The sequence below is a fragment of the Thamnophis sirtalis genome, unplaced genomic scaffold (genome assembly GCF_051295495.1).
Source record: "Thamnophis sirtalis isolate CommonGarterSnake01/CBP01778 unplaced genomic scaffold, rThaSir2_p1.2 scaffold_4, whole genome shotgun sequence".
In the NCBI taxonomy this organism is placed as follows: domain Eukaryota; kingdom Metazoa; phylum Chordata; class Lepidosauria; order Squamata; family Natricidae; genus Thamnophis; species Thamnophis sirtalis.
Genome location: NW_028261384.1, coordinates 82,162,011 through 82,188,424, shown reverse-complemented (window position 1 = coordinate 82,188,424; position 26,414 = coordinate 82,162,011). Strand labels below are relative to the sequence as shown.

Below are 26,414 nucleotides of genomic sequence, written 5' to 3'. Positions count from 1 at the left end.
TTTTTTCAGTTATTTTTTTTAAAATTATAACAGAGCTGTATTTTTAAAACTAATAGACAGGAGGATACTCTTGTAACTCTATCACAGATTTTAGGAACTTTTGCTTGAAATTATTAAAAAGGTTATTCAGAAATTATTAATATTTTTTAAAAAGTAACTTTTTCAAAAAGTAAGGAACAAATGAGCTACACAAATTAGTAAAAGGGGCAAAAGATTTATAGATAATAAACAAAATAAAAGAAAATAATATTAGGTTATATAAATGAGTTAGATCTTATGTTTTTTAAAATTATAACAGAGGTGTATTTTCAAAAAAGATATATAAATGGACCGATAATGACTGAAATTTTACAGTTAATGCTCGATAAAACATTACTTATATAAGCAGTATACATTGAATTGAAAAGGAAGCATACATTTTAGTTTATAATCTTCACTATACTATTAGTTATAAATGTAAAAAAGAAAACACTCCTAAAATAATATAGATAAGTATTTGATTTTTGACTTCCTACTTCTTTGTAGAACTGACTGACATAAACTTTAGAAACTGTTTTTCTAAAGAATTCATTTCTTTTACTAAAAGGAAGAGACAATACGTTGCATTAACTGTGAGAAATTGATGCAAGAAAATTAATTAACAAGTTAATTTTGACATAATTGAATAAATGAATAGGGAAACCGAGCATGTAAAACACAAATTTTCATTTAAAATAATTATTAAAACATAATTAGCAATATAAACATGAAAGAGCTTGACATATAATAAGTGAAATTGTTGGGTTAACTAATAAATGTTGAAATATAAGCCCTAATTTAGGATTATCCAAGAAAATGAAAAATAAAATTAAAGATTTATGTAAGAACTTCAAATGATAGTTCCAATCAATTTTAGACATGTGCTTTATTTAAAGAGGTGACGCCAACTGACTTTTGCCTTCTTTTTGCTCCCCCTACTGAGAAAGCATGTATGTATCCTGACTGCTAGGGTGGGTTGGGGCTGGGTTTTGTGCTGTGACACAGGGACTGTCTTTTGAAGAGATGCCAAACTTCCCCTTTTCAATAGTTCTCCTTGGCCAGGCTGGGGCTGACTTTGCGCAAGAAAAATGGGGGGAAAGCCTAAAACAATCCATTTGAAAAGAAAGAAAGAAAGAAAGAAAGAAAGAAAGAAAGAAAGAAAGAAAGAAAGAAAGAAAGCAAGAAAGCAAGAAAGCAAGAAAGAAAGAAAGAAAGAGAAAAATCCTCCTGGGGAGGGCTTTACTTCCAAAATGGGGGAGGGGGGAGCAAGGAGGAAAAAGAAAAAAGGCAGAAACAGTTCCTTTGCAAAGAGTTCCCAGACAAGAGTTGGTTTTTGTGTGATGGTCCTTTCTGGAGTTTTTGCAAAGCGGAATTTTAGGAGTGTTTTACAAAGGAGTATTTTGGAGCAATGTGACTCTGAGGCCATTTTTTTGGGGGGCAGCCAAACCCAGCTCAGCAGCCAGGCCAGGCACACCTTGTCAACAGAAGGAGCAAGAAGATGTTGAAGATCATTTGAAGCAGTGGAGTAGCAGATGTCGAGGGTAACTGTAGCTGGGACTGATTTAGTTGATTAATGTAGTTTCTTGGGGCATAGCAAACAGTACCAGAGATGCAAGTTCGGGGGTTGTTTGCTGTTCCAAAAATAAATGAGGAAAGAATAGGCAGATGGGAAGACTTGGAGACAGTCCTTTATCTTACTGAAACTTGGGGCTAGGAGGGACGAAATCTGGAAAGGCTTGGATTTGGGTGGATACTCACTTAACAACCCACAATATTTGGTTAGTGACAGCAATTGATAGTCCCAGAATTGTAATATATTAATGTGACATCTTACTTTATGACTGCATTGTTTAGCAATGGAAATACTTGTCTCAACTGTAGGACAAGTTGAACTAGTAGTATATTGCTTTGCATGGCTGTGCATTTTTGCTTTAAAATATAGCATTTTTATTCATGATGCTGAGATGATGCTAACATCAGTACAATAACATGATTTAAAGGTGATGCAGAAGAAAAATGGATTGGAGACTAATTATCTATGTCAGAATGAATCTAATACAGATTTAATTCTATTGCCAGGTTTAATAATCTTCTACACAAGTTCAGCTTAATAGAATAAAATAACAGAGTTGGAAGGGATCTTGGAGGTCTTCTAGTGCAGTGTTTTTCAACCTTTTTTGTGCAAAGGCACACTTTTTTCATGAAAAAAAATCACGAGGCACACCACCATTAGAAAATGTTTAAAAAAATTAACTCTTGCCTATATTGACTATATATAAAGTGTTTTTCCCACGGCACACCTTACACTATGTCACAGCACACTAGTGTGCCACGGCACAGTGGTTGAAAAACACTGTTCTAGTGCAACCATCTGCCTAGGCAGGAAACCCTACACCACTTCAGACAAATAGTTATCCAATATCTTCTTAAGAACTTCCAGTGTTGGAGCATTCGCAACTTCTTAAGGCAAGTTGTTCACCTCTAGTCCTTTAAAAAAAATTAAACTAGACATTCCCAATTACAGCAATCCTTCTTTATATGTTTTATCCTTCAGTCATATTTGTTGCTCTTATCTGCGCTCTTTTTAGAGTCTCCACATCTTTTTTACATCGTGGCGACCAAAACTGAATGCAGTATTCCAAGTGTGGCCTTACCATTATAAAGTGGCATTAACACTTCACGTGATCTTGATTCTATCCCTCTGTTTATGCAGCCTAGAACTATGCTGGCTTTTTTAGCAGCTTCTGCACACTGCTGGCTCTTATTTAAATGGTTGTCCACTAGGATTCCAAGATCCCTCTCAGAGTTACTACTATTGAGCAAGGTACCACATATTCTGTACCTGAGCATTTTGTTTTTCCTGCCTAAATATAGAACCTTACTTTTTTCACCATTGAATTTCATTTTGTTAGATAGCATCCAATGTTCAAGTTTGTCAAGATCCTTCTGTATTTTAAGCCTATCATCTGGAATGTTGGCTATTCCTGCCAGGTTGGTATGGTCTGCAATTTAGATGAGTTCCCCATTTATCCCCTCGTCCAAATAATTGAGAAGATGCTGAAGAGTACTGGGCCTAAAACAGAGCCTTGGGGTACTCCATTGCATACTTCTCTCCATGTAGATGCAGTTCCATTGAGGACTACATGTTGAGTGTGGTTGGTCAGCCAGTTATGAATCCATCTGGTAGTTATGCTGTCTAACCCACATTTTTATATTTTATCTAGTAGTAAGTAATCGTCTACTTTATACTTTATGATCTACTTTTTAAGGAGCAACTGAACAGTTTTTAATTAATTAGGTAAAATGGTTGCATAATAAGCAACATCAGAGAGAGCTAGGCAGTGCAAAAACATAAAAAAAGAATGAATAAATAAATAAATAATGAATAAATATTAATGGTATTTGAGTTAGAGCTCACAGTCTTTATTCATATAGTTACTTGTAGATTTATATTTTATCACAAATTAAACTTAATTCTGACCTTACTAGAATATTAGCCAAAAGCCTTCAAATATTAGCTCACCAAATATATTTCAGTTTGCAAATCTTTTTGTTGCCATTTCTAACACATCAGCATATTTAATATTCAAATGGAATAACCTATGTCTATTAAATAAAGATGAAAATATTATACATTTTCTTTGGATAATTAAATGTACAAACACAAACTTAGTTATGTATAATTAAAAACATGTTTAAAAATATAAACTATTAAAATTATCTGAAAAGTACCTTCTGTTTCAGGATCTGATGGATTGAGTACATTGAAGATCAAAGATCCATCAGTATTCTTTTTCAGGTAACCTATCTGTACTTAAGTATAACAAAAGGACAATCAGAATTTCTTTTAATGTTTCCTGTTTAATCAGTAAATACTAACAGATACTAACAGATCTGGTAGCACAAGGGTCCCCGTCTCCCAGGCCGTGGACCAGGGGTAAAATTCAGCAGGTTCTGGAGAACCGGTAGCAGAAATTGAGTAGTTCGGAGAACCGACAAATACCACCTCTGACTGGCCCCAGAGTGGGGTGGGAATGGAGATTTGGCAATATCCTTCCCCAGGAGTGGGGAGGGAATGAGGATTTTTCAGTATACTTCCCCCTGCCACGCCCACCTAGCTACGCCCACAGAACCAGTAGTAAAAAAAATTGAATTTCACCACTGCCGTGGCCCACTCCTGGGCCCTGGTCTATTCGGAACTGGGCTGCACAATAGGTAGGCCAATGCACACACGAGCATGCAGTTCCAATTGTGCGAGCAGTCAATTGGGGCAAATGCACATGCAGCTCCACACACACACAAGTGGCTGGCTGGTGCGCATGGACAGCTCAACTTCTAATGAAACTGTGCATGCATGTGCAAGTGCCTGCACACTATTTGTCGAATTAAGCTGCTTGAACGCATGTGCACTGGCCCGCCACTCACATGGCCTGGCTGGTTCTCTTCTCCCCTCCATTGGCAAAGTTTGGGGACCACTATGTTAGCAGATACTAAAAATATCTGATGTTGAATGTGTCAATGGAAGAAGAACTGTGTCTATGCAATCTAATAAATAATCTTTTAATAGCATATGACTATTTCCATTCTTAAATATAATATACAATGAAACTGGATTCAAACATTGTACTGAAACAAAAATTTTCCATGTTGTTCTAAAAAATAGAGCATTTGTATTCATAAACGCTCTAAATAAAAGAAGAAAAAAATGGAATTATCCAATATATTCATTTAGATTAACACAATCAGCTGATATTGTTCATCAACTTTTAACTTCAACTCTTCTAGTTTGGTTATACTCTTAAATATAATCTTTTTAATGTAGAGTATGGTCTTAAGCAACATTAACATGTAGGTTAAACGATTGAATTTTTAAGAATTTTTAAGAACATGTCATTTAATTTCCACTTATATTCAAACTAAAGTCTAAAACATGTAATTTTTAATCTGTATTGTAAAAATTTAATATAAAAACTCCTCATTAAAATATTCAGGTATTAAATACTATGTAAAAATTATTGTCCAGCTGAGCAAAAACTCTTGTGAAAATTAGCTAAACAAAATGTCAATTAATTGAACAAGACCTTGCTGTTTGGGAGACACTGGTTGATTCGATCCCGTGCTTCATCTGCTGCGTGCTCTACCAAGGCCAGGACATGTTCTTCAGCTGTGCTGTCTGTCAGACTGCATGCATTTCCTTCTGGTTCAAATATACAGCTATAACAAAGCATATGTTATTAAATAAATAACAAATCAAATACCCTCCCTCTCCACAAATAGATTCTAAGCCATTGAGTTTTATGACCACTAGGTAAATATAATGAATTTCCTGGGTAAATCAAATTCTTTTCATCTTACTATATTTTTTAATTTTAATATCCCACCTGAACAGCAACAGCAAAGCTGTCTTTGAGAATAAAACCAAGCATCCTCTCACCATATATCATTCCCACCAAGAGTCTACTTCTTAACTAAATCCAAACCCTAGCAGAAGATCCAGCTTTAAAGTTTGTGGAAGATTTAAGGAGATGGAAGTTCAGACATCCAGGCTTTATGATACAAAATTTTTATTGCTGATAATTAGCACCCTGAATTATACCCAAAAGCCTAGTGGGTAACCATGAAGCAAAGGAATTACATAATAATATTGTGGTATGCTCATAACTATCCATGCTGCTGTGTTCTGGATTATCTGATCTAACTCATTCTGAACCATAGACCTACATTTTACTGATAGTGAATTATAAGCTTTTTCAACAATTTTTGCTGAGTTTAAATAGTCATTTATTTATTAAATTTATATGACACTTGTCTCGCTACCCAAAGTGACTCTAGGTGGTTTTTAGCTGAAATGATACATTTTGACTAGACAGATTTGCCTCAAAGAAATATATCTGGAATAATATTATATATAATTTAAATATTATCAATAACACATACCAGAAAAATTAAAAGTAGGCCATGATATTTGTTGCTGCTAAACAAAACTCTGACAATATGACATGGGCTTTTATGTTTGCAGTTTTGAAAAAAAAATAGGTTGGGGATAATTCTCTTATATTCATACATTTATAAAAAAAAATAAGCATCAAAATTGAAGTAAATGTTTTTATTTCAAAGCAATATATTATATCAAAGGGGACAAGGATAATCCCCTATCTTTATTGGCATGAGAACCATAGCCTACTAGCTATACTAAAAGAGCAAAATTTCAATATAAAAGAATATAAATGAAAATTACCATTTGCTAATGATATTGTATTTAAATTGCTCACCCTAAACACTCTTTAAAATTAGTGATGGAGCAGGTAAAACAATATGGTTCAGAGTCAAGTTACCAGATTAATAAAGAGAAAACTCAAATGTTGATAAGGAATTTGACAGTGGAAAAAATAACAAAATGACGGAGTTGGAAGTGAGGTCTTCTAATCCAACTCTGCTCAGACAGGAAATCCTATACCATTTCAGACAAATGGTTGTCCAATGCCTTCTTTAAAATGCCCAGTGTTGGAGCATTCACAACTTTTAGAGACAAGTTGTTTTATTGATTAATTGTTGTAATTGTCAGGAAATTTCTTCTTAGTTCTAGTTTGTTTCTCTCCTTGATCAGTTTCCATCATTTGCTTCTTGTTCTGTCCTCAGGTACTTTGGAAAATGACTGCCTCTACTTTGTGGCAACCTCTGAGATATTGGAACTCCTTGGAACACTGCTGTCATGTCATCCCTAGTCCTACTTTTCATTAAACTAAACATACCCAATTCCACCAACCAGTCTTTATATGTTTTAGCCTCCAGTCTCCTAATTATCTTTGTTGCTCTTCTCTGCACTCTTCCTAAAATATCAACATCTTTATTACATCGTGTTGACCAAAACTGGATGCAGTATTCCAGGTGTGGCCTTACCAAGGTATTATAAAGTGATATCAACGCTTTAAGTGATCTTAATTCTATCCCTCTGTTAATGCAGCCTAGAACTGTGTTGGCATTTTTGGCAGCTCTAGCATACAAGAAGGCCTGGAGGAACGTTGTCCATGGGGTTATGAGGAGTCGGACATGACTTTGCAACTAACAACAAGAATACTGCTGGCTCATATTTATTGTCCACTAGGACTCCAAAATCCCTGTCACTGTTACTACTATTGACCATAGTAGTAATATACCTGTGCATTTTGTTTTTCTTGCCCAATGTATACCCTTACTTTTTTCACCATTGCATTCCATTTTGTTAGATAGTACCCAATTTTCAAGTTTGTCAAGATCCTAATGTATCTTAAACCTATCTTCTGGAGTGTTGGCTATTCCTGCCAGGTTGGTGTGGTCTGCAAATTTGATGAATTCCCTATCTATTCTCTCATCCAAACTGATGAAGATGTTGCAGAGCCTTGAGCCTAAAACAGAGCCTTGGGGTACCCTACTGCATACTTCCCTTCATGTAAATACAATTCCATTGAGGACTACACTTTGAATGCGGTTAGTCAGCTAGTTATGAATCCATCTGATGGTGATACTGTCTACAGTCTAACCCACATTTTAGCCATAGCATTCCTCTAATTAACTAATTTTGTCACTTTGTCAAAGAATTCAATAAGATTGGTCTGGCATGATCTGTTTTTGACAAACCCGTTAGTTTTTGGTTATGATTTTGTTTGCCTCTAGGTGTTCGTTGATTCGTTATCTTTTCCAGAATCTTCCCAAGTATTGAGGTCAAGCCAATAGGTCGGTAGTTTCCTGCATCTATTTTTGTTTTCCTTTTTTGAAGATGGGAATTACATCAGTTCTTTTCCAGTCCTCTGGAAATTCGCTGGTGCTCCATATCTTTGAAAGTATGTAATGCATATATCAAGCAACAGGTTTTAACATTGAAGTTATGGATGATATCCAATAGAATTAGACAGGATACCTCAATGATTTTTTTTCATTTTTAAATTTTTCTTAATCATTTATCTCCTTCAAAGAGAGGCTCTGAGCAATGTACAAGAAAATATTAAAATATAAAGTAATATGTATAAGAGTTAAAAATGTTAAGAGGAGAAATTGCCAAAGGAGCCAACAGCCAACAGCCCAACCAAAGAATCTCTAAGACTATCCTCAGCAACAGTGACAAGCAAACCACTTGAATATAAACTGACAGCAAACAGCAGTCCTTACTAGCACTGATGACATTATCTAGTTTGAGTAATGAAATGTCTTCAAAAAAACAAGAAAGCTCAGGTGGCACCAAGACCTCTAATTTTAAAAATAATTTTGAAGAACTGTTTTAATTCTTGCATAAGAATGAATACATGTCATGCTGCTATTCATTAAAACAATATCTCTCTTTTCACTTCTATTCCATTCTCCAAAAAGTTGTGGCAGATTTATTAAGTGAGCTGATTAAAATTAAAGCACCCCTTACAAGTGTATCTTTTTTCTGGCTCATGTGGAAAACTTACAATGAATGGAAGGAATATTGTGTGCTCATCTCTTTCAATTATTTCAGCTCATTTTCAAAATATTTATCAAGTGCTACTTATACTGACTGTAAACTCTAGAAAGAACTGCAGGGATGCATAATGATTCTGCTTAAGATCCCCAAGATGCTTAAAGTCCTTGAAAAACAATTATATATTGTGCCTAGTATTTCAATGTTATAAACTGATGATTTAATTAATTCATTCCAAAAATAGGGATGTTAACCTGCAAATAAAGGCACAAAAGAGCAAAACACTTCCTCCAACATTTACCTAATAACTTCTTTACTTGGCTTTTTGGATTTCTTGGTAGTCTCTACATGCACAGGAACAACTTCGGGCACTGGATCTTCAACAGCTGGATCTTCATCGCCCAAAAGAGCTGCCTGCTGAGAAAAATCCATGTCCTGCATAAACGACATGCTGCGCTTCAAAGCTAACAGCCGTTCCTAGAATTAGAAAGGACAGAGCAGCAGGGACTTTACACCTTTCCCTCATAGCGAAGATGCTATGATGATGGGATGGGATGGGAATGGCCATGGCTTTGCACCTAAGAACTACATCTTCAATGAGGATGCAAGGTGATTCAATCATGAGCAGCATGACACCGGAACACCTGCAACCTATTTCAGAAGGGAAACCATACATACAAATGGCCACCTACCTGTACACAATCTTCATAAAAGATAATCAATTGTTCAGTTTGAAGTAAGTTTTTATTATTTTGAAATATAGTATTACAGGTGAAACTCAAAAAATTAGAATATTGCGCAAAAGTTCATTTATTTCAGTAATGCAACTTAAAATGTGAAACGAATATATGGGATAGACTCATTACATGCAAAGCAAGATAGTTCAAGCTGTGATTTGTCATAATTGTGATGATTATGGCGTACAGCTCATGAAAACCCCAAATCCACAATCTTATAAAATTATAATATTACATGCAATCAATAATCTTTGCAATCTTTCTCTTGCAATGCCCCATAGATTCTCTATGGGGTTCAGGTCAGGCGAGTTTGCTGGTCAATCAAACACAGTAATCCCACAGTCATTGAACCAGGTTTTGATGCTTTTGGCAGTGTGGGTAGCTGGAAAATGAAGTTAGTATCCCCATAAAGCTCATCTGCGAAAGGAAGCATAAAGTGCTCCAAAATCTCCTGGTAGACGGCTGCGTTGACCCTGGTCTTAATGAAGCACAAAGTCCTCTTTTCTGATGAGAGCAACTTTTGCCAAAAGCACCAAAATCTGGTTCAATGACTGTTGGATTACTGTGCTTGATTGGCCAGCAAACACTATAGAAGCATCCTGGTCTTCCATAACACCTCAGCAGTGCCACAGGCTGATAGCTTCCATGCCACGCCACACTGAGGCAGTAATTGCTGCAAAAGGGGCCCAAACCAAGTAGTGAGTACATATGCATGCTTATACTTTTCAGAGGTCCAATATTGTTCTATGTGCAATCCTTGTTTTATTGATTGCATATAATATTCTAATTTTCTGAGATGATGGATTTGGGGTTTTCATGAGCTGTACGCCATAATCATCACAATTATGACAAATCACGGCTTGAACTATCTTGCTTTGCATGTAATGAATCTTATCTCATATATTAGTTTCACCTTTTAAGTTGCATTACTGAAATAAATTAACTTTTGCACGATATTCTAATTTTTCGAGTTTCACCTTTATAATAAATATGTGTTACACAGATCCACCTTTCACTCATTTTATATAAACATTTCCATTATACTATTCAGTAGGTGAAGAAATAGGTACTGTATTTAGGGATTCATTAAATATATAATCAAACAGCTTTAAAATAAAGAGTATGTATGCATTTCTTCCAATATTTTAGGGAAAGAAACATAAAAATAGCAAAATGCTTAACATTCTAGAATAATTCCAAATTTATTCTAATAGGACAATGTTTACTTCTTCAGTGAAAGCTTCAGTTTAACATTTTTATCTTAAGAATAAACCAATTCTTAAAAGAGTAGTATTCAGTTTAAAAGAAAAGAGATGTATAATGGAAATGTCAATGAGACCTTTAGTAAATCCAGCAGTCTGAAAAGCCAACACTAAGAGCAAATCCAAATTCCTTTAATTTCCAATTTTATTTTATAAAGACAGTCTAGCCTCTAGGGTGATAAATAATCAACCTACAGTAGAATACTTTATTTAAAGTAAAGTTAAATGTTTAAGAGCACGTGGAAGTATGAATGCAGTATATCAGCAATTGTTGTACTAAACATTCACATACCCGTTTACCTGAATCTCCTTTTTGAAACTAAATCTAAATCAGAAGTATAAAACAATGTCATATTGTAATCATCTACAAATGTTAATCTATATTTTTGGTCCCAATATGTTCTCTGTTGTAGTTGTCTTACTTTGCTCATCATCTTAAAGCCAGCATGGAGAATCTTTTTAGCCAATTTGTAATACACGGTATCTGGTCTGTTGTAAGTCATTGCATTGTCACACATCAGTTTAAAATCTGCCTGGAAAACATAAACATAATTATTGCTATATTTTCAAAACTGTTTATATCCTAAGAAATTCAATTTCAGTAGAATCTTAAAATGTAAACAGGCAGGGAATACCCTGGCAGCCTCCACACAGGAGCTGAAAATCCTTCCTGTAAGGATGTCAGCAGGATTTTCAGCTCTTGAGAAACAGAGACACTCATGTGTTCCCAGGATCCCAACAACTCAATCCACCCATACTTTTTACTGTACTGCCTCCCTGCTCTTTACTTGGATTTCATCTCTGTCTCATCTCTAGTGGCTGACTGAAAGAGCTGCCTGCCAAAGGATTTCAGGTTCCATCCTCAGCAGGCAGCTCTTTCAGACAGAATGAGAGAGAGTTCTCTCAGCAGGTGTAACCAGCATGCAACTAACTTCCCCAATGATTTTCTGAGGAAGCTAGCAGAAAAGATTGCAAATAGTAATCACATATTTGCATGGTGCTTGACAATCCCATATAAGTGCAAATAGGCTGACAAGCACCAAGATTGCAATCACATGATCATGGGGACGCATGGGCAACATTTTATAATAGCCAGAAATGCTTAACAGGTTGTAAAGCACCATTTTATGAGGCAATTGTAATTCAAACATATTAAATGACCAGCTATAACTTTAGGACTACAGGTAGTCCATGACTTATGACTATAATTGAGCCAAAAAAAATGTGTTACTAAGTAAGACATTTAAGTGAGGTTTTCCCCATTTTACAACCTTTCTTGCTACAGTCGTTAAGTGAATCATTGCAACTGTTAACTTAGTAACATGATTGTTAAGTGAATCTGGCTTCCTGATTGACTTTGCTTGTCAGAAGGTTGAAAAAGGTGGTCACATGACTCTGGGACACTGTAATAATCATAAATATGAGTCAGCTACCAAGTGCCCGAATGTTGATCCCTTAACCATGGGGGTGATGCAATGGTGATAAATGTGAAAAATTTATCATTTTTTTCAGTGCCATTGCAAGTTTGAATGGTCACTAAATGAACTGTTTTAAGTCTAGGACTAATTGTACCTGTACAAAAAATTCCAATAAGAAGAGAAAAATGGAGATTTAAGAAACAATGTGGTTTAATTTTAAAAAATAATGAAAATTTGAAACATATACAAATATACAAAAAATGGAAAGAAGAGAGGTCACAAATATACAAGTATATAGCCTGGGACAATATAGGGGATGTCATGAAAACAAAGCTCAAAATGAACTGATGTTAGTTAGATGCTAAGAAATCAAATCAAATCAAAAAGATTTCTTTAAAAATATTGAAGAGAAAGCAGCCAAGATACTAGTTATTCAGAGAAAAGGGCAAAATGCTAATGGTTAAGAAAAGAAGATAGTTACTTAATTACTATTTTTATGTCTGTTCAAAATTTCATTCCATCAAGAAACTGAAAGGCAAGACTGCAGCTTGAGATTTACAGAAATATGCAGTAGAAAGGGCATGCATATATAATAGTATTATATAATACGAATAATAACAATATAATGTAACATAATATACATTCTTATGAAGGTTAAAACATATGAAGGAGGCTAAAACATGAACAATTGCAGAAATAGGTATGTCTAGTCTAATGAAAAGAAGGACTAGGGCTGACATGAGAGTGTTCCAATAATTGAGGGGCTGTCACAAAGAAGAAGGAGTCAATATATTTTCCAAAGCACCAGAAAGCAAGACAAGAAACAATGGACAGAAACTAATCAAGGACAGGAACAATCTACAACTAAGGAGAAATTTCCTTACAGTGAGAACAATTAACCAAAGGAATAGTTTGCTTCAAATATTGTGGGTGCTTCATCACTGAAGGCTTTTAAAAAGAGACTGTTCAGTCATTTGTCTGGAATAATATAAAGTCTCCTGCTTGAACAGAGGGTTGGACTAGAACACCTGCAAGGTCCCTTCCAAATCTGAAATTCTATTCTATTAATGTGATTGATGACCTGTCACACCTTTAGTATTTGAGAAATCCTGAAATAACAGATACTTAGATGACAACAACTGTTGTTCCTATAGTTAAAAGGGTTATGCATTCATTCTTTTAACTTATATGTATTCTATTTTCTATTTTAGCACTTTTTCAATCTCTTGTTTTTAATTTTTTATGCCATCATCATGTTTTTTTAAAATTATATATGTAATATTTGAATATTAAATTGAGACTGTCTGTAAGCAACACTAGAAAATATGCTAAATATTTAAAAATAAAAAGGTAATTATTAGATACTTATTAAGTGCTCATCAAGTGAATTGGTATCAGGAGAATATTGGTAAGTGGATGAAAATAAAATTTATGAAGTTAATCTTAATGTAAAAAATTGTGATATTATATACACAACTTATATACACTTATAATATATAAACTTATATATTATCATATATAAAATAATTAAGAATAGATATTACTTATCTACAGAAGACTCATTTAATAGAAATTGATAAATTTATATTAATAAAGGATTGAGTAACAAGTTTACTTCAGATACTTCGCTAAAGATGTAGTATTTGAGTTTGAAAGAGATTTTGAATTGATGTACAACAGTTAATTACTGATGTACAGAAATTTATTACTGATGTAAATGGGCTTATTTAATTTTATATGTTAGTATAACTATACTTAATGTTTATGGATCTAATAAACCTAATTTAGATTCCCTTATTATGTTATTTGATTGTTCTCAACATTTGAATATGTGTGTTAATGATAAGTGAAAAGAGAGAGAGATTTTAGTGAAATATTGGTTCCTGAACTTGATAGAAATATGCCAGCATGAAAAACAATTATTAATGAGGAAAACAATATTTATTCAGAATAGTATATACTTAATTGAACCCAAATTTTACTTGCAGATTATATTATTTTATTTACTTCTAAACTTTATATAATATTCTAATGTTGATGCAAAAGATAGATTAAAACAGAATATTCTATTAACTAGTCTAGATCAGAACTATCAGTGAAAATTTAATTACTCATCCATTCAAGGAATATCAATGTTATTTCTTGAGTATAGAGTTCTTGATTACTTTTTCTCTGGAATAAGAAGGAGAGGAGGAGGAGGAGAAAGAAGAAGACGACGTCTATGAGGCAAGTTTGTTTAGAGAATAATTTGACTGAAAAGGGAAGAAAAGTATGAAATATAGACATTATTTTGGCAAAAGCAGAAAAAGAGGTAGAAAGAAGATGCTTCCAAGAACCAAACAAGAATTTCATTTTACTATTTACTTTTGTCCTATTTTTTAATACATTTAAGGGGGGGGATTAAACAATTTGCCAACAAAGTTATAGGGGAAATCTGAAAAATAATAAAAAATGAAGGTGCCAAGTTATTAGAAGACTGCTATAACCTTAAAATAATTTTTATAGTTTATAAAATGCATATATGTAGGACAAGTAGAAATATAATACATTGAACTCACTGAATGGCTTTGATTTTTTTAGGTTGAAGCACATTCCTGTAGAATACAAAGATTTCTATGTCTATCCCTGGAATCTTATCTTTGTTACAGAGAAAACAAAGATTCATATGAACATTAATATTGGGTTAATAAATCTCCATTAATTTACCTTGAATTCTGTTACTGATTTGTACTCATTTGCTGCAATTTTTTCTTTCATGGTAGCAAAATCCATAGGATGTTTTATTATCATGGAATAGCCAGGAGCAATAGCATCCGTGACTGGAAAAGCAAAGAAACCATGAGGATCCTTCCTAAAAAAAAAACAGCACAGAATATTATATTTAGGTATAATATTGTCATACTATGTTAATGATATCAATTAACAACTTTCTGCAATATGCAATATCCGAAGGCAAAGCCAAGGAATGGAAAACATAAAGAACTGAAATACAATTTCTAACCCATCAAAGTGCCAAAAATCTTAGAGCATGTACTACAAATAAATATTTGAGAATAACAAATATTCAGCGTATGCCATTATTTCCAGCTGAGGGGTTCGAACTTGGGACAAAAAGCCTCCTTCTATGTTTGTTCCTAATGAAAGTAGAATAAAACAAAAAGCAGAACTTTGCATAGTATTTCTACAATCCTCTCTATCCAGATTAAGGGCTTACATTCACTGACTGGAAATCCCTTTCAGGCAGCTAAGATGGAGTCTATTATATTCAACTACATAAATCCTCCTTCCTAGGACCACCTGCACCAAAAAGACATGCTTTCAGATCCCATCTTCCTTTTCTGATGATTTTTGAATCATATACACTCTATTTTTATTCCATTCTCCTTTGGACTGCTTTAATGGTCTTGGGTTCCCCTGGAACAAACAAGTTGCAGTAGCCAATGCTGCCCAGAATCCATTTTTAGTTCAGCAGCAATCTCTTTCTTCCTTCAACCTCTCTTCAAAATTGTCAGATCTTTCTATTCCTTTGCCAGCAAATCAACTCCACTTTCCTGAGAGAAAGTTATGTGCGTGAAAAGTATCCTAGAATCATAAAAATGTAGAGTTGAAACCACAAGAATCATAAAGTCCAATATTTCCTAATGGATCAAAATCTTGAGAACTTTCCCATAAAATGGATAAGCTACTTAAAGAAATTGTTATATTGTTCTATTGATCTTACAGAAGATTGTCTTCATATTTAAATGAAATCTACATAGCTGCAACCTATTTCTGGATCTACTTTCTATGTTGTAGAGTTCCTGACCTTTGACATCCTTCTATATGTACATAAACTAGTGGTGGGACTCAAATTCTTTTACTACCGGTTCTGTGGGTGTGGCATGGCTTGCTGGGCGTACCTTGGTGGGTGTGGCAGGGGAAGGATACTGTAAAATCTCAATTTCCTTCCCACTCCAGGGAAAGGTTACTGCAAATCCACATTTCCTCCTGATCAGCTGGGACTTGGGAGGCAGAGAAGAGATGGGGGCAGGGCCAGTCAGAGGTGGTATTTACTGGTTCTCCGAACTACTCAAAATTTCCGTTACTGGTTTTTCAGAACTGGTCAGAACCTGCTGAATACCACCTCTAAACAATGTTATTATATTTTCTCTTTTCTCTAAACTGATATTTTTTGTTTTTTCTTGAGTATATTCTGAAGTCTCTGTATTGTATTTGTCACCCTCCTCTGAATTTATTCTAAATTACCAATATCTTTTGGCCATGTCCAGAATCATAACAGAATTCCAGATATGATTGTACTAGTTCGGAATAGAAGGAAATAAATATTTCACACATTTGTCATGCAATGACTTTAATGCAGCCCAGAATTGCATAAGTCCTTCTAAAAGCTGACTTACATTTCTTATTCAAATGCAAGTTGTTGGCAATGATCATAATCAATTTTTTTTCAAAGGAGTGTCTCTAAGCTAAAACTCCCCCAACTTTTATGTATGCAAATATTTTCCACTAAACTTTATAACTTAGATTTATCCCTACTGAAGGATACTTTGTTGTTCTTATCCATGTTTTTCAGCTTGTCCAGATTAGAATGCAATCTTGTTCTATTTTCCCAGGTTGGTCAGTCATTCCATTTTGTGACCAGTAGTCACCAATTACCAACTACCAATTCCATTATCTAAAATATTGAATAGTATTGGCCCAAGAGATATGCATGTTGACTCTGAGTATACTGGTAGTCAATTGTGATCGACTTTACTGTAGAACCCTCCAAATCATACTTTAGCTCTCTGTCAATGAAATGTGGAACCTTGTTAAAAGTTGCTAAAATCACCATAAATTGTATTTGTTGCAGTCCCCCAGGAAAAAAAAATAGTTGCCTCATTAAAGAAAATAACAATTGTCTCAAATGGCCTACTTTTGAAAAAGTCATGCTGACTCTTAGCAAATGACAACATTGTTTGTAAAAAACTTACAAATGATTGGCTTTATTATCTGCTCTAACATATCTTTCCAAGTATTGACGCTAGGATCACTGTTCAATAATCACTAGGATCTTCTATTTTTCCTTTCTTGAGCAGGGAGACATCTCCAATCCTCTGGCACCCCCAGCCAGTTCTCCAGGACTCCTCAAATGCTACACAAATCACTAGATCCTTTAGATGTAAAGACAAAGGCAAAATAGGAATTGAGTTCCTCTATTTTTTCTTGCTCATCTTAATTTTTTTTCTGGTTGAAATAGGCAGTAAGCCTCTGTTATCGTTTTCTTCTTACATATTTTTAAAATCTTTATTGATGAATTTTGTCTCTCTTGCTAGCTTAGCTTTCCTGACCTCATACCTACTGGGCTGAAACTTCATACAGTTACTGTAGATATAGTGGAGTATCAGTACAATTATGATGAAGAAATAGAAGGATTGATAAATGACAATTCAATCTTAAGAAAGAAAAAGGCATGAGAAATAAACTTAAATTAACCTGCCATGATTCTGTTTGGTATAAAAAGGGACAAAGGGATACTCTACCAAACTTTCAATAGCCTATTTTTACTACAACCTACAATAGTAAAGTAGAATTATTGAAACAGTTGTTCTGTTTCATGACCTGTCCTTACTTGAAGGGCTGAGTTTAGACTTCCTTGGCTGTTAGCCTTTCTTCCATTTTCTATAAGGAGTCTTATTTATATTTACTTCTTTGCAATCTGCATATTTAAACATATTGGCTTATTTAGATGTTTCCATCTATTTATGGCCAAGGGAGTCAGCATTGTCTGAAGAAATTTCCCCGTGGTCATATGACCAGCATGGCTATCTCCCTACACAGAATACTTTGCCTTTCCACAAAAGTAGTGTCTATTAAACTACTTACATTTGATTGCTTTCGTATTGTTAGATGGGCAGGAAGTGGGGCATTGCATGGCACTATGGATCTTGAACCAGGCTGTCAGTTTTCCAGCTGACAAGCTCAGCATCTTCAACTGCTGCACCAAGAAATTTCTAACAATTACAACTTATTTGGTTTTAGGATTTTATCCCCAGAATATTTTATTATTTCTCCAAGTTATTAAAATTGGCCTTCTGAAAATCCAAGTTCTAGTTTTTTAAAATCTATGTAATTGTAAAAATCAAGAATTCTAACAATAATCATTTTTCCTCCAAAGTTCCCACTACTTTGAGATTTTCAATCAACTATTAAGCAATGGGTGGAAACTAATCAAGGAGAGAAGCAACCTAGAACTAAGAAGAAATTTCATGACAGAACAATTAATCAGTGGAACAACTTGCCTCTGGAAGTTGTAAATGCTCCAACAATGGAAGTTTTTAAGAAGAGATTGGATAATCATTTGTCTGACATGGTATAGGGTTTCCTGCCTAAGCAGGGGGTTGGACTAGAAGACCTGCAAGGTCCCTTCCAATTCTGTTATTCTATAATTCCACTGTCTCTGGTAGTATAGATCAAAGCACAGAGTTGCTTGACAATATAATGGACATCATATAAATGTAACCAATAAATCAATTAATGAATCCAAGATTGCAAACTCTACCTTTTGAAAAGGGCAAGGAAAGAAAAAAGAAAAAGGCAAAGAGAAGTCAGAAATTATCTGGCATCTTGTTTATGGCACAATAAATTTTTCAAGAGATGTCCTCATAGATTTTTAACGTTTTATTTATCCTCCTAAAGTTGTTCTGAATCATTTGGGGGTCTGCAACAGGTCCCTAATACAATATTCCTCCTTCTAGTTTTTCTTTTTATGAGCTAGATGCCTTCAACACTTACATTACCAAACAATCCAGTGACTTTTAACAGGCTTTCAATATAGATAAAGTTAAAGCATAAAAAATTCCAGAAATGTTCTTCATTGTTGTAGGATACCATAATACAATCATTAAAGCTTCTCAGAGTTTCTATCTGTCCCATCTTATATCAAATAAATTGGTGAGGTTATTTGGAGTATTTATTTAATACATTCCACTTTCTCAGGACAGAATTGCAATTTCCTTCCTTTTAACATTTCATTGCTTTCTTTTCCCTTCTAAAAGCCAGATCTGTATTCTGTCACATTATCTGATCCATCAGAAGGAAAATTCTCATCTCATCCATCAGAAAGGCATACAATCTTTCCCCATCTTCCTTGCCTGAAGAGCTTGCCAAGTTTAATAGACAAGCATAGCACAGCAGAATTGGAAGGTTTCTCTCTCTTCTTTTATACATCAAACACAAATGGGAAATTGGACATGACCGAAAGTCAAGTTTCTTCATCCTGGGAGATAAACTCTAGTAATTTTGAAGGCAGTTCATAAGGATGGGGGAATTTCAGATGAAACTGACACACAAATTGTGATGATTAAACATTCTTTGTTCCCTCCCACTAATTCTTTGATTAAGTTATCCTTCCAGTGAATTTATTTGCTTGATAGTTTTCTTTCCCATCTGCTAGAATTAGTGTTTGGGGTAGGATGAGATAGATGAGGAAGACGTGAAGAATGAGCCCCCCTCAGAGAGCAACTGATGAGATATGGAAAGTCCTTGACCTATGCCAGAATTGGAACTAGAATTTCTTTTTTAGTTTGTTTTATTGTCATTGCACCTTGTACAATGAAATTAAATGACATCTTCAGTATACATTATGATTATAAAAATAAAACACAAACACACATCCTTCACATTCTATACAATTGAATTGAAAAGGGTGTTGGTACTTACCTGATACGCCTCTTCTCATAGTGGGGGGAGGAGTATCCAGAATGGGTTGACTTTGTCCTCTCATGATTGAACTTAGTCGTACAAACATAGTCAGGGAGGGACTGGATACTCCTCCCCCCACTATGAGAAGAGGCGTATCAGGTAAGTACCAACGCCCTTTCTCCATAGTGAGGGGGAAGGAGTATCAAGAATGGGACGTACCAAAGCCTGCACGTCCCTAGGGAGGAAGACCCATGAGGCCCCATGTCCCCCGCTCATGCCAGTTGAGGCGTGGGCCCTGCCCTGTGAACCGCCTGCAACGCCCTACCTCCAAAGAGGCTTCTGCTGAGGCAAAAAGAGTCCAGTTTATAGTTCCTAGCAAAGGGAGAGGGGAAAGCCCACGTAGCTGCCCTGCAGATTCCGGCCAGGGCTGTCTGCGTGGGCCAGGCCCTGGACGTGGCTGCGCTCCGCGTGGAGTGAGCTGTGATATGATTGGTGTCTGTAAGCCCTGTGATTGGTATGCAGTGGCAACGCAGGTTCGCAACCACCTACCTATTGTGGTGGAAGTCACCCTGTTACCCAGGCCCCTATTTGGAAGGAGACAAACAGAGCTTCGGATTTCCTGTCTGGCCTGGTTCTCCTGAGGTAATCCTCAGAGCCCTCCTTACACCCAGAGTGAGCCACTTCTTTCCCAACGGGTGGGAAGTGTCTGGACAGAAGTTGGGCAAATTGGTTCCTGGGTTTGATGGAAGCAGGGGCCCACCCTGGGGATGAAGGACGTAACCCCACTCTGTCTTGGTGGAAGAAGCAGAGATCTTCCCCGGTGGACAGAGCTTGCAGTTCGTATATCTGCCTGGTGGAGGAGATGGCCACCAGCAAGGCCACCGTGAGAATCAAGAACTTAAGGGAAACTGTTTGTAAAGGCTCAAATGGAGCGCCTATTGGAGCGTCCCCTACCCTGTGTAAGTCCCAGGAGTGGTACCTGAACGCTGTGTGCGGTTTGGGGTTGGAAGCCCCCTTGAGGAATTGCCTGACCATAGGATGGTGAGTCAAGCTCTGGTTCCTGCCACGCAGGAGAACTGGCGAGATGGCTGAAACCTGTCTCCTAATTGTGTTAGAAGCTAACCCTCTGTCCCGGCCTGCCTGGAGGAGGTCCAGAATCTGAGGCAGTGAGGCCTGGCTAGGATTGTGCCCCAGGGAATTACACCATGATGCAGAGGCCCGCCACATGGAGCCATAGATACGCTCTCTGGAGGGTGTGCGGGCAGTCTGGATAGTCTGCATCACCCTGGGGGGAAGAGGTCTTTCCCCAGGATGCTCCGCTCAAGGGCTAAGCGGTCAGCTGGAGCCATTGAAGGTCTGGGTGCTCCAGCGACCCCTGGTTAAGGGATATCCCCTCCTGGGGGATTCTCCATGGCCTCTCCACTGAAAGCAACTGGAGATCTGCAACCACAGTCTCTGGGGCCAGTGAGGCGCCAACAGAACCTCTTCCGCCCCCTCCCGAAGGGTTTCCCATATGACCCTGGGGATCAGTGGTAAGGGCAGAAGGCATACCGACAACCCCTGGGCCAGGGGCTTCGCAGATCGTCCGCCCCTTCTGCCCCCCCCATGTCTGGTACCTGGAGAAGACCCTCAGGAGCTGAGCGTTGAGGGGCGTGGCGAATAAGTCAACCTCCGGGCGTCCGAAGCACTCTGCCAGCTACTTGAAGATTGCTGGCTGCAGCTTCCGCTCCAAATTGTCCCCTTGGTCCGGCTGAGCCAGTCGGCTCTGATGTTCCCCACCCGTGCTATATGTTCTGCCCTCAGCGAATGTTGTCTAAATTCATAGGCTATCTGAGGTGCTTCTGCGATCTCTCATAGTCGGGCATCCCATTCTGAGTTTGTGGTGGGTTCTGGCATGGGGACCAGCCTGTCTGACCCTTTTTTCCCCCGGCCATAAGGGTGCTATGATTCTATGGCTAGGATTAGCACAGAGATATTCTGAATGTAAACACAGACGGAGTTTAATGGGCGGCCATTAGAGTACGTGTAAAGATGAAGTGAGGGAAGCTAAGGCTCACAATAAAGGCCTGCCACAAAGGTAAAGTAATAATAATAACAACAAGAACCACAACAACGATAATAATAAAAAAATAAAATAAAATACAAAAGGGGGCATCTTCCCGCCTGATAAAATCAAGAAAGATTAAGGAAACGATTGGTCCCTTGCTGGGAGAAAGTGGCCCGAAGGTGACAAGAGCAGGGGTAAAGCCGAACTATTTAACTCGTGCTTGGCATCTGTCTTTACCCAAAGGGATAAACAATCCAACCTATCAAGAACAGCACCCCAAATTCAGATTAGGAACCCAAGATGAGATAGGGAAGAAATGGTAGACTGTCTATCTTAGGCAAACTCCAATTCCCAGGACCGGGTGGGTTACATCCCAGGGATCTGAAGGAGCTGGCGGACGAGATCTCCAAACAACTGAAACTATATCTATCAGAGATCCTGGAGTACCGGAGAACCACTATAGAATTGCTGATGTGATTCCCCCCTTCAGAAAGGGAGAAAAACCGGCTCAAGAGCCCAAAGCCAACATGGGTTTGTCAAAAACAGATCATACCAGACTAGCCATATTGCCTTCTTAGATACGGTGACAACCCTAGTGGACCATAGGAATGCCATTGATATAGTTAACTTGGACTTCAGCAAGTCCTGATAAGGCAGGCCATAACCTACTACTAGATAAAGTAGAAGAATGTGGGTTAGACATAGTCACACCAGATGGCTTGGTAACTGGTTGACCAACCGCACACACCTGTACTCCTCAATGGAACTGCCTCTTCATGGAGGGAAGAATGCAGTGAGTCCCCCAAGGCTCTGTGTTGAGCCCAGTACTCTTCGACATTTTCATCAGTGATTTGAATGAGGGTGTTAGGTGTGTAAGCTAACAGTTGGGTTAGCAAAATATATGCCATGATAGTAGTACTGTTTCTTTAAGAACTGCTGTTATCTCAAGCGGTCATAAGAAGGAGCCGGTATGACGGTTAGCTCTCTGTTTGTTAAATGCTGATCGGTGGGGGGGGGGGACGACTCATCAGGTTAGCAGATGACCCCCAAGCTGGCAGGAATAGCCAACACTTCAGAATACAGGCTAAAGATACAGAAGGATCTTGATACCCTTGAACATTGGGCACTGCCTAGGAAAATGAGATTCAATGAAGTAAGGTTCTACCTTTAGGCAACGAAGGTGAAGTGCACAGGTACAGAATACCTTGCTCCACAGTAGTAACTGTGAAGGGGATCTTGGAGTCCTAGTGGACAACCCTTTAATATGAGCCAGCAGTGTGCAATAGCTGCCAGAAAACCCAACACAGTTTTTGGCTGCATAAACAGAGGAATAGAATCAAGCTCCCGTGAAGTGTTCATCCCACTTTATAAGGCCTTGGAAAGGCCACAATTGGAATTCTGCATTCAGTTTGGTCACCATGATGTAGAAAGGATGTGGAGGCTCTAGGGAGAGTGCAGAGAAGAGCAACAGAGGGGATCAGGGGACTGGAGGCTAAAGCCTATGAAGAACGGTTGCAGGAATTGGGTAGGTCTAGTTTACTGAAAGGAAGGACTAGGGGAGACGTGATAGCAGTGTTCCAATATCTCAGGGGTTGCCACAGGGAAGAGGCAGCCTGGTTATCCTCCAAGGCACCTGAGTGCAGAACTAGAAGCAATGGGTGGAAACTAATCAAGGAGAGAAGCAACTTAGAACTGCGGAGAAATTTCCTGACAGTTAGAACAATTAATCAGTGGAACAAGCTGCCTCCAGACGTTGTGAATGCCCCAACAGTGAAAGTTTTTAAGCAGCTGTTGGATAGCTATTTGTCTGAAAAGGTATAGGATCTCCTGCCTAAGCAGGGGGGTTGGGCTAGAAGACCTGCAAGGTCCCTTCCCCCTCTGCTATTGTATTGCATAGTATTGTATTGCATTGCATTTGCTCTTTGCCTAGTCACTCCCACCCTTGGAAGGCCTTGGGGGAGGGGGGGAAATCTCTAACCTGATTGGAGATTCTTCTGTCTCTCCCTGGGGGCTGCAGCCTTTAGCAGCCGGGCTGATTACTCCTCCCCCCTCTGTGTTTTCCAGGCTGCCGGCTTGGGCCATGTGGGGCCACTCCTCCCCCTTCTTTCCAAATGGCTCTGCAGGGCAATTACCATAGCCCCGCCCTCAGAACTTAGCCACAAAAAAACAGCTTTTGCTAAGGGGCCAGCCTCCTTCTCAGGGACTTCTCGCCCCTCCCCCTCCTTCTCCTACTCAAAGGAGAATGCTCTTAAGGGGGAAGCAAGAATTAGCCACAAAAAACGCAGCTCTTGCTGGACAGCCTCTTCTGATGGCCTTCTTGCTCCCAACTCTCTTTCTCCTACTTAAAGGAGTGTCCTTAAGGGGGAAGCCTTCTCCTGTTACTAGGCAGTTACAAAGGGACAGAACGGGCTTTTAGGCAAGATTTCTGAAACACCGAAGCCGAAGGGGATCCTCCCCTGGGGGGGAGGAGTTCTCAGGTTGGGGGGGGAGGGTTCTTCCTGCAGTCTTGTGGCAGCTGCCTCTGTGATTCATCTAGGAGGTAGGCTTGGGGGGGGGATTGATCCACCGCCTGCCTCTTTAAGCTCCTTGATAAGCCTCCTTTTGGCCCCTTGCTGTCTCCCCCGCCCTTGGCTAATGCCTTTGCGATGGTTTCTCACCTTTTTAAGAGCCTCCGGTTGTGGTTGTTGCTGGAGGGCTGAGAGCTAGGCTCCTGCCTGCCTCCTCTGAGCCGCTGGGGGCCGCCATCTTGGACCATGTGGTTTCAAGATGCCCCCCGGCTCCAAATTCAAAAGGCTCCTCTTTGCCGGAGCACATGGAAATGGCTTTGCCTTTGCACACTTGCCATGCGGCTGCCGCTCCTCCCCCTGCCTCCCGCAGCTCTTTCCGAGCCTTTCCGGCTCTCACCTTGTCCACTGGTGATAGCTGCCAGCGCAGGCTTTCCAGGGCATTTTAACAACCCTCGTGGCTCAACCCCTGAGGGGAGCAGAGGAGCGCTTCTGCTCCTGATTAGCCTCTGCATCAAGGGCTGCCTCTAGGAAGCATATATGCCCTCTCGTCCTGCCTGCCCGGCAAGGGTCCTCCCTGAGTGACTCCGTCTCACTCAGTGGCCAGGGCAGTGTGCCGCCCCAGGGGGCTTGTGGCAGTCCAGTCCTTGCAGGAGGAGGCTGTGTGCAATGTAGGGAGGCAGGATTCGCCGGGTCCAAGTTTATTTTCCTTAATCCTTTGTAAATTACTGGAGGTCCAGAGTGGTGCATCCTTTCCCTGAGTAGGATGAGTCAAAATATGGGCAGTCCTGCTGGCCAGGGGGCGTTGCCCAAAGAGCTTAACTGACTCATCCAATCATGAGAGGACAAAGTCAACCCATTCTGGATACTCCTCCCCCCTCACTATGGAAAAACTGATATTCTGTAAATGAGTTGCACTCAACTTTATGACCTTTTTTGCCATGGTGGTTAAGTGAATTGTGGTTAAGTAAATCTTAGTCCTTAAGCAAAACTTGCTTTTCCCGTTCATTCTGCTTGTCAGAAGCCCTCTGGGAAGTGGGTTGGCACAAATGGCAATCACCTAATCCTAGAATACTACAACCATCAAAATATATGCTAGTTGCCTAGCACCTGAATTTTGATCACGTGACTCTGGGGATGCTGCAAAGATTGTTAAGTGTGAAGACTAACTGTAAGTCACATTTTTCAGCACCATTGTAACTTCTGTCACTAAATTAACTATTTAAACACTACCTGCATTGAATTAATCTTCTTGAAAGCAGCCAATTGCAGATATAAATCACTGGATTAATTTGATATGTAACTATAAAAGGACCTATAGACTTTATGTCTTGGATAGGTAGGAAGAAGGCAAAATGTTTGTGAGAAACTACTCTAAATCACCCATTACAATCTTAGTGCTGCTAGGTACACCTATTGCATGTTTCTACATGGCTTAAGCCAAATCTAACTAATCCTTTAAGAGGATCTAGGTAGCCGATATTCCTGGAGAAAGTCAAAAATTCGAGACAAGTGCTCTGAGGACAAGATGCTTGGTGATGGGTAGAGGGTTAATTATAGAAACCTATTAGTTGCTATATTGAATTACTGCAAAAAGCAATAATTCAATTTAGTTATCATATGAATAAGAGACATAGTTCAGTGCAAATATTGTTCAAAGTAGTCACCTATTCTTCTCCCATTAGATTCCATACAATAAATAACAATAGCAATCACCTAATAAATAACAATAGCACTTAGACTTCACAGTGCTTTACAGCCATTTCTAAGATGTTTACACAGTCGGCATATTTCTCCCAACAATCTGGGTTCTCAGGGGGAGGACAAATAGCAATAGCACTTAGACTTATATACCGCTTCAGTGCTTTTTATATCCATCTCTAAGCGGTTTACAGAGTCAGCATATTACCCTCAACAATATGGGTCCTTATTCTACCCACCTTGGAAGGATGTAAGTCTGAGTCAACTTTGAACCTGGTGAGATTCGATCTGCCAAATTGCAGGCAGATGGCAATCAGCAGAAGTAGCCTGCAGTACTGCATTCTAACCACTGCATCACCATGGCTCTTAACACAAATGTAATGTAAATATAAATGTAAATGTAACAAAAATGAACATAAATGTCCAGTAAATGGGAAAGGGTCTTCCCAACCTGGAGGTAAATTAAGAACCATGATTAAAGCTCATCTACCTGTACCAAGCAATATGATCCATAAATATTTCCAGAGTGTCCAAAGCCCTTTTCTTATTGCAAAGAATAAAGTAAATCAATCTGGTAAAGAAATTTTAAACTTTAAAACACCTCTTAATCAGAGATGACACCTTG

At 38.2% G+C, this 26,414-nt stretch overlaps 1 protein-coding gene across 4 annotated transcripts in view; it reads right to left on the bottom strand.

Annotated features, from left to right (window-relative positions):
- The window catches only part of BRD9 (bromodomain containing 9), a 63,814-nt gene that overhangs the window by 15,104 nt on the left and 22,296 nt on the right, over positions 1-26,414 (bottom strand). For 2 of the 4 annotated variants that reach the window (XM_087713188.1, XM_087713189.1), the window contains exons 5-9: positions 14,561-14,705; positions 10,859-10,969; positions 8,739-8,914; positions 5,100-5,232; positions 3,751-3,826 (exon numbers count right to left, since the gene is read on the bottom strand). In XM_087713188.1, the coding sequence (XP_087569314.1) occupies positions 3,751-3,826; positions 5,100-5,232; positions 8,739-8,914; positions 10,859-10,969; positions 14,561-14,705 (641 nt within the window). The remainder of the gene's footprint in view (positions 1-3,750; positions 3,827-5,099; positions 5,233-8,738; positions 8,915-10,858; positions 10,970-14,560; positions 14,706-26,414) is intronic. The other 2 variants (XM_087713190.1, XM_087713191.1) reach the window with 2 other exon arrangements.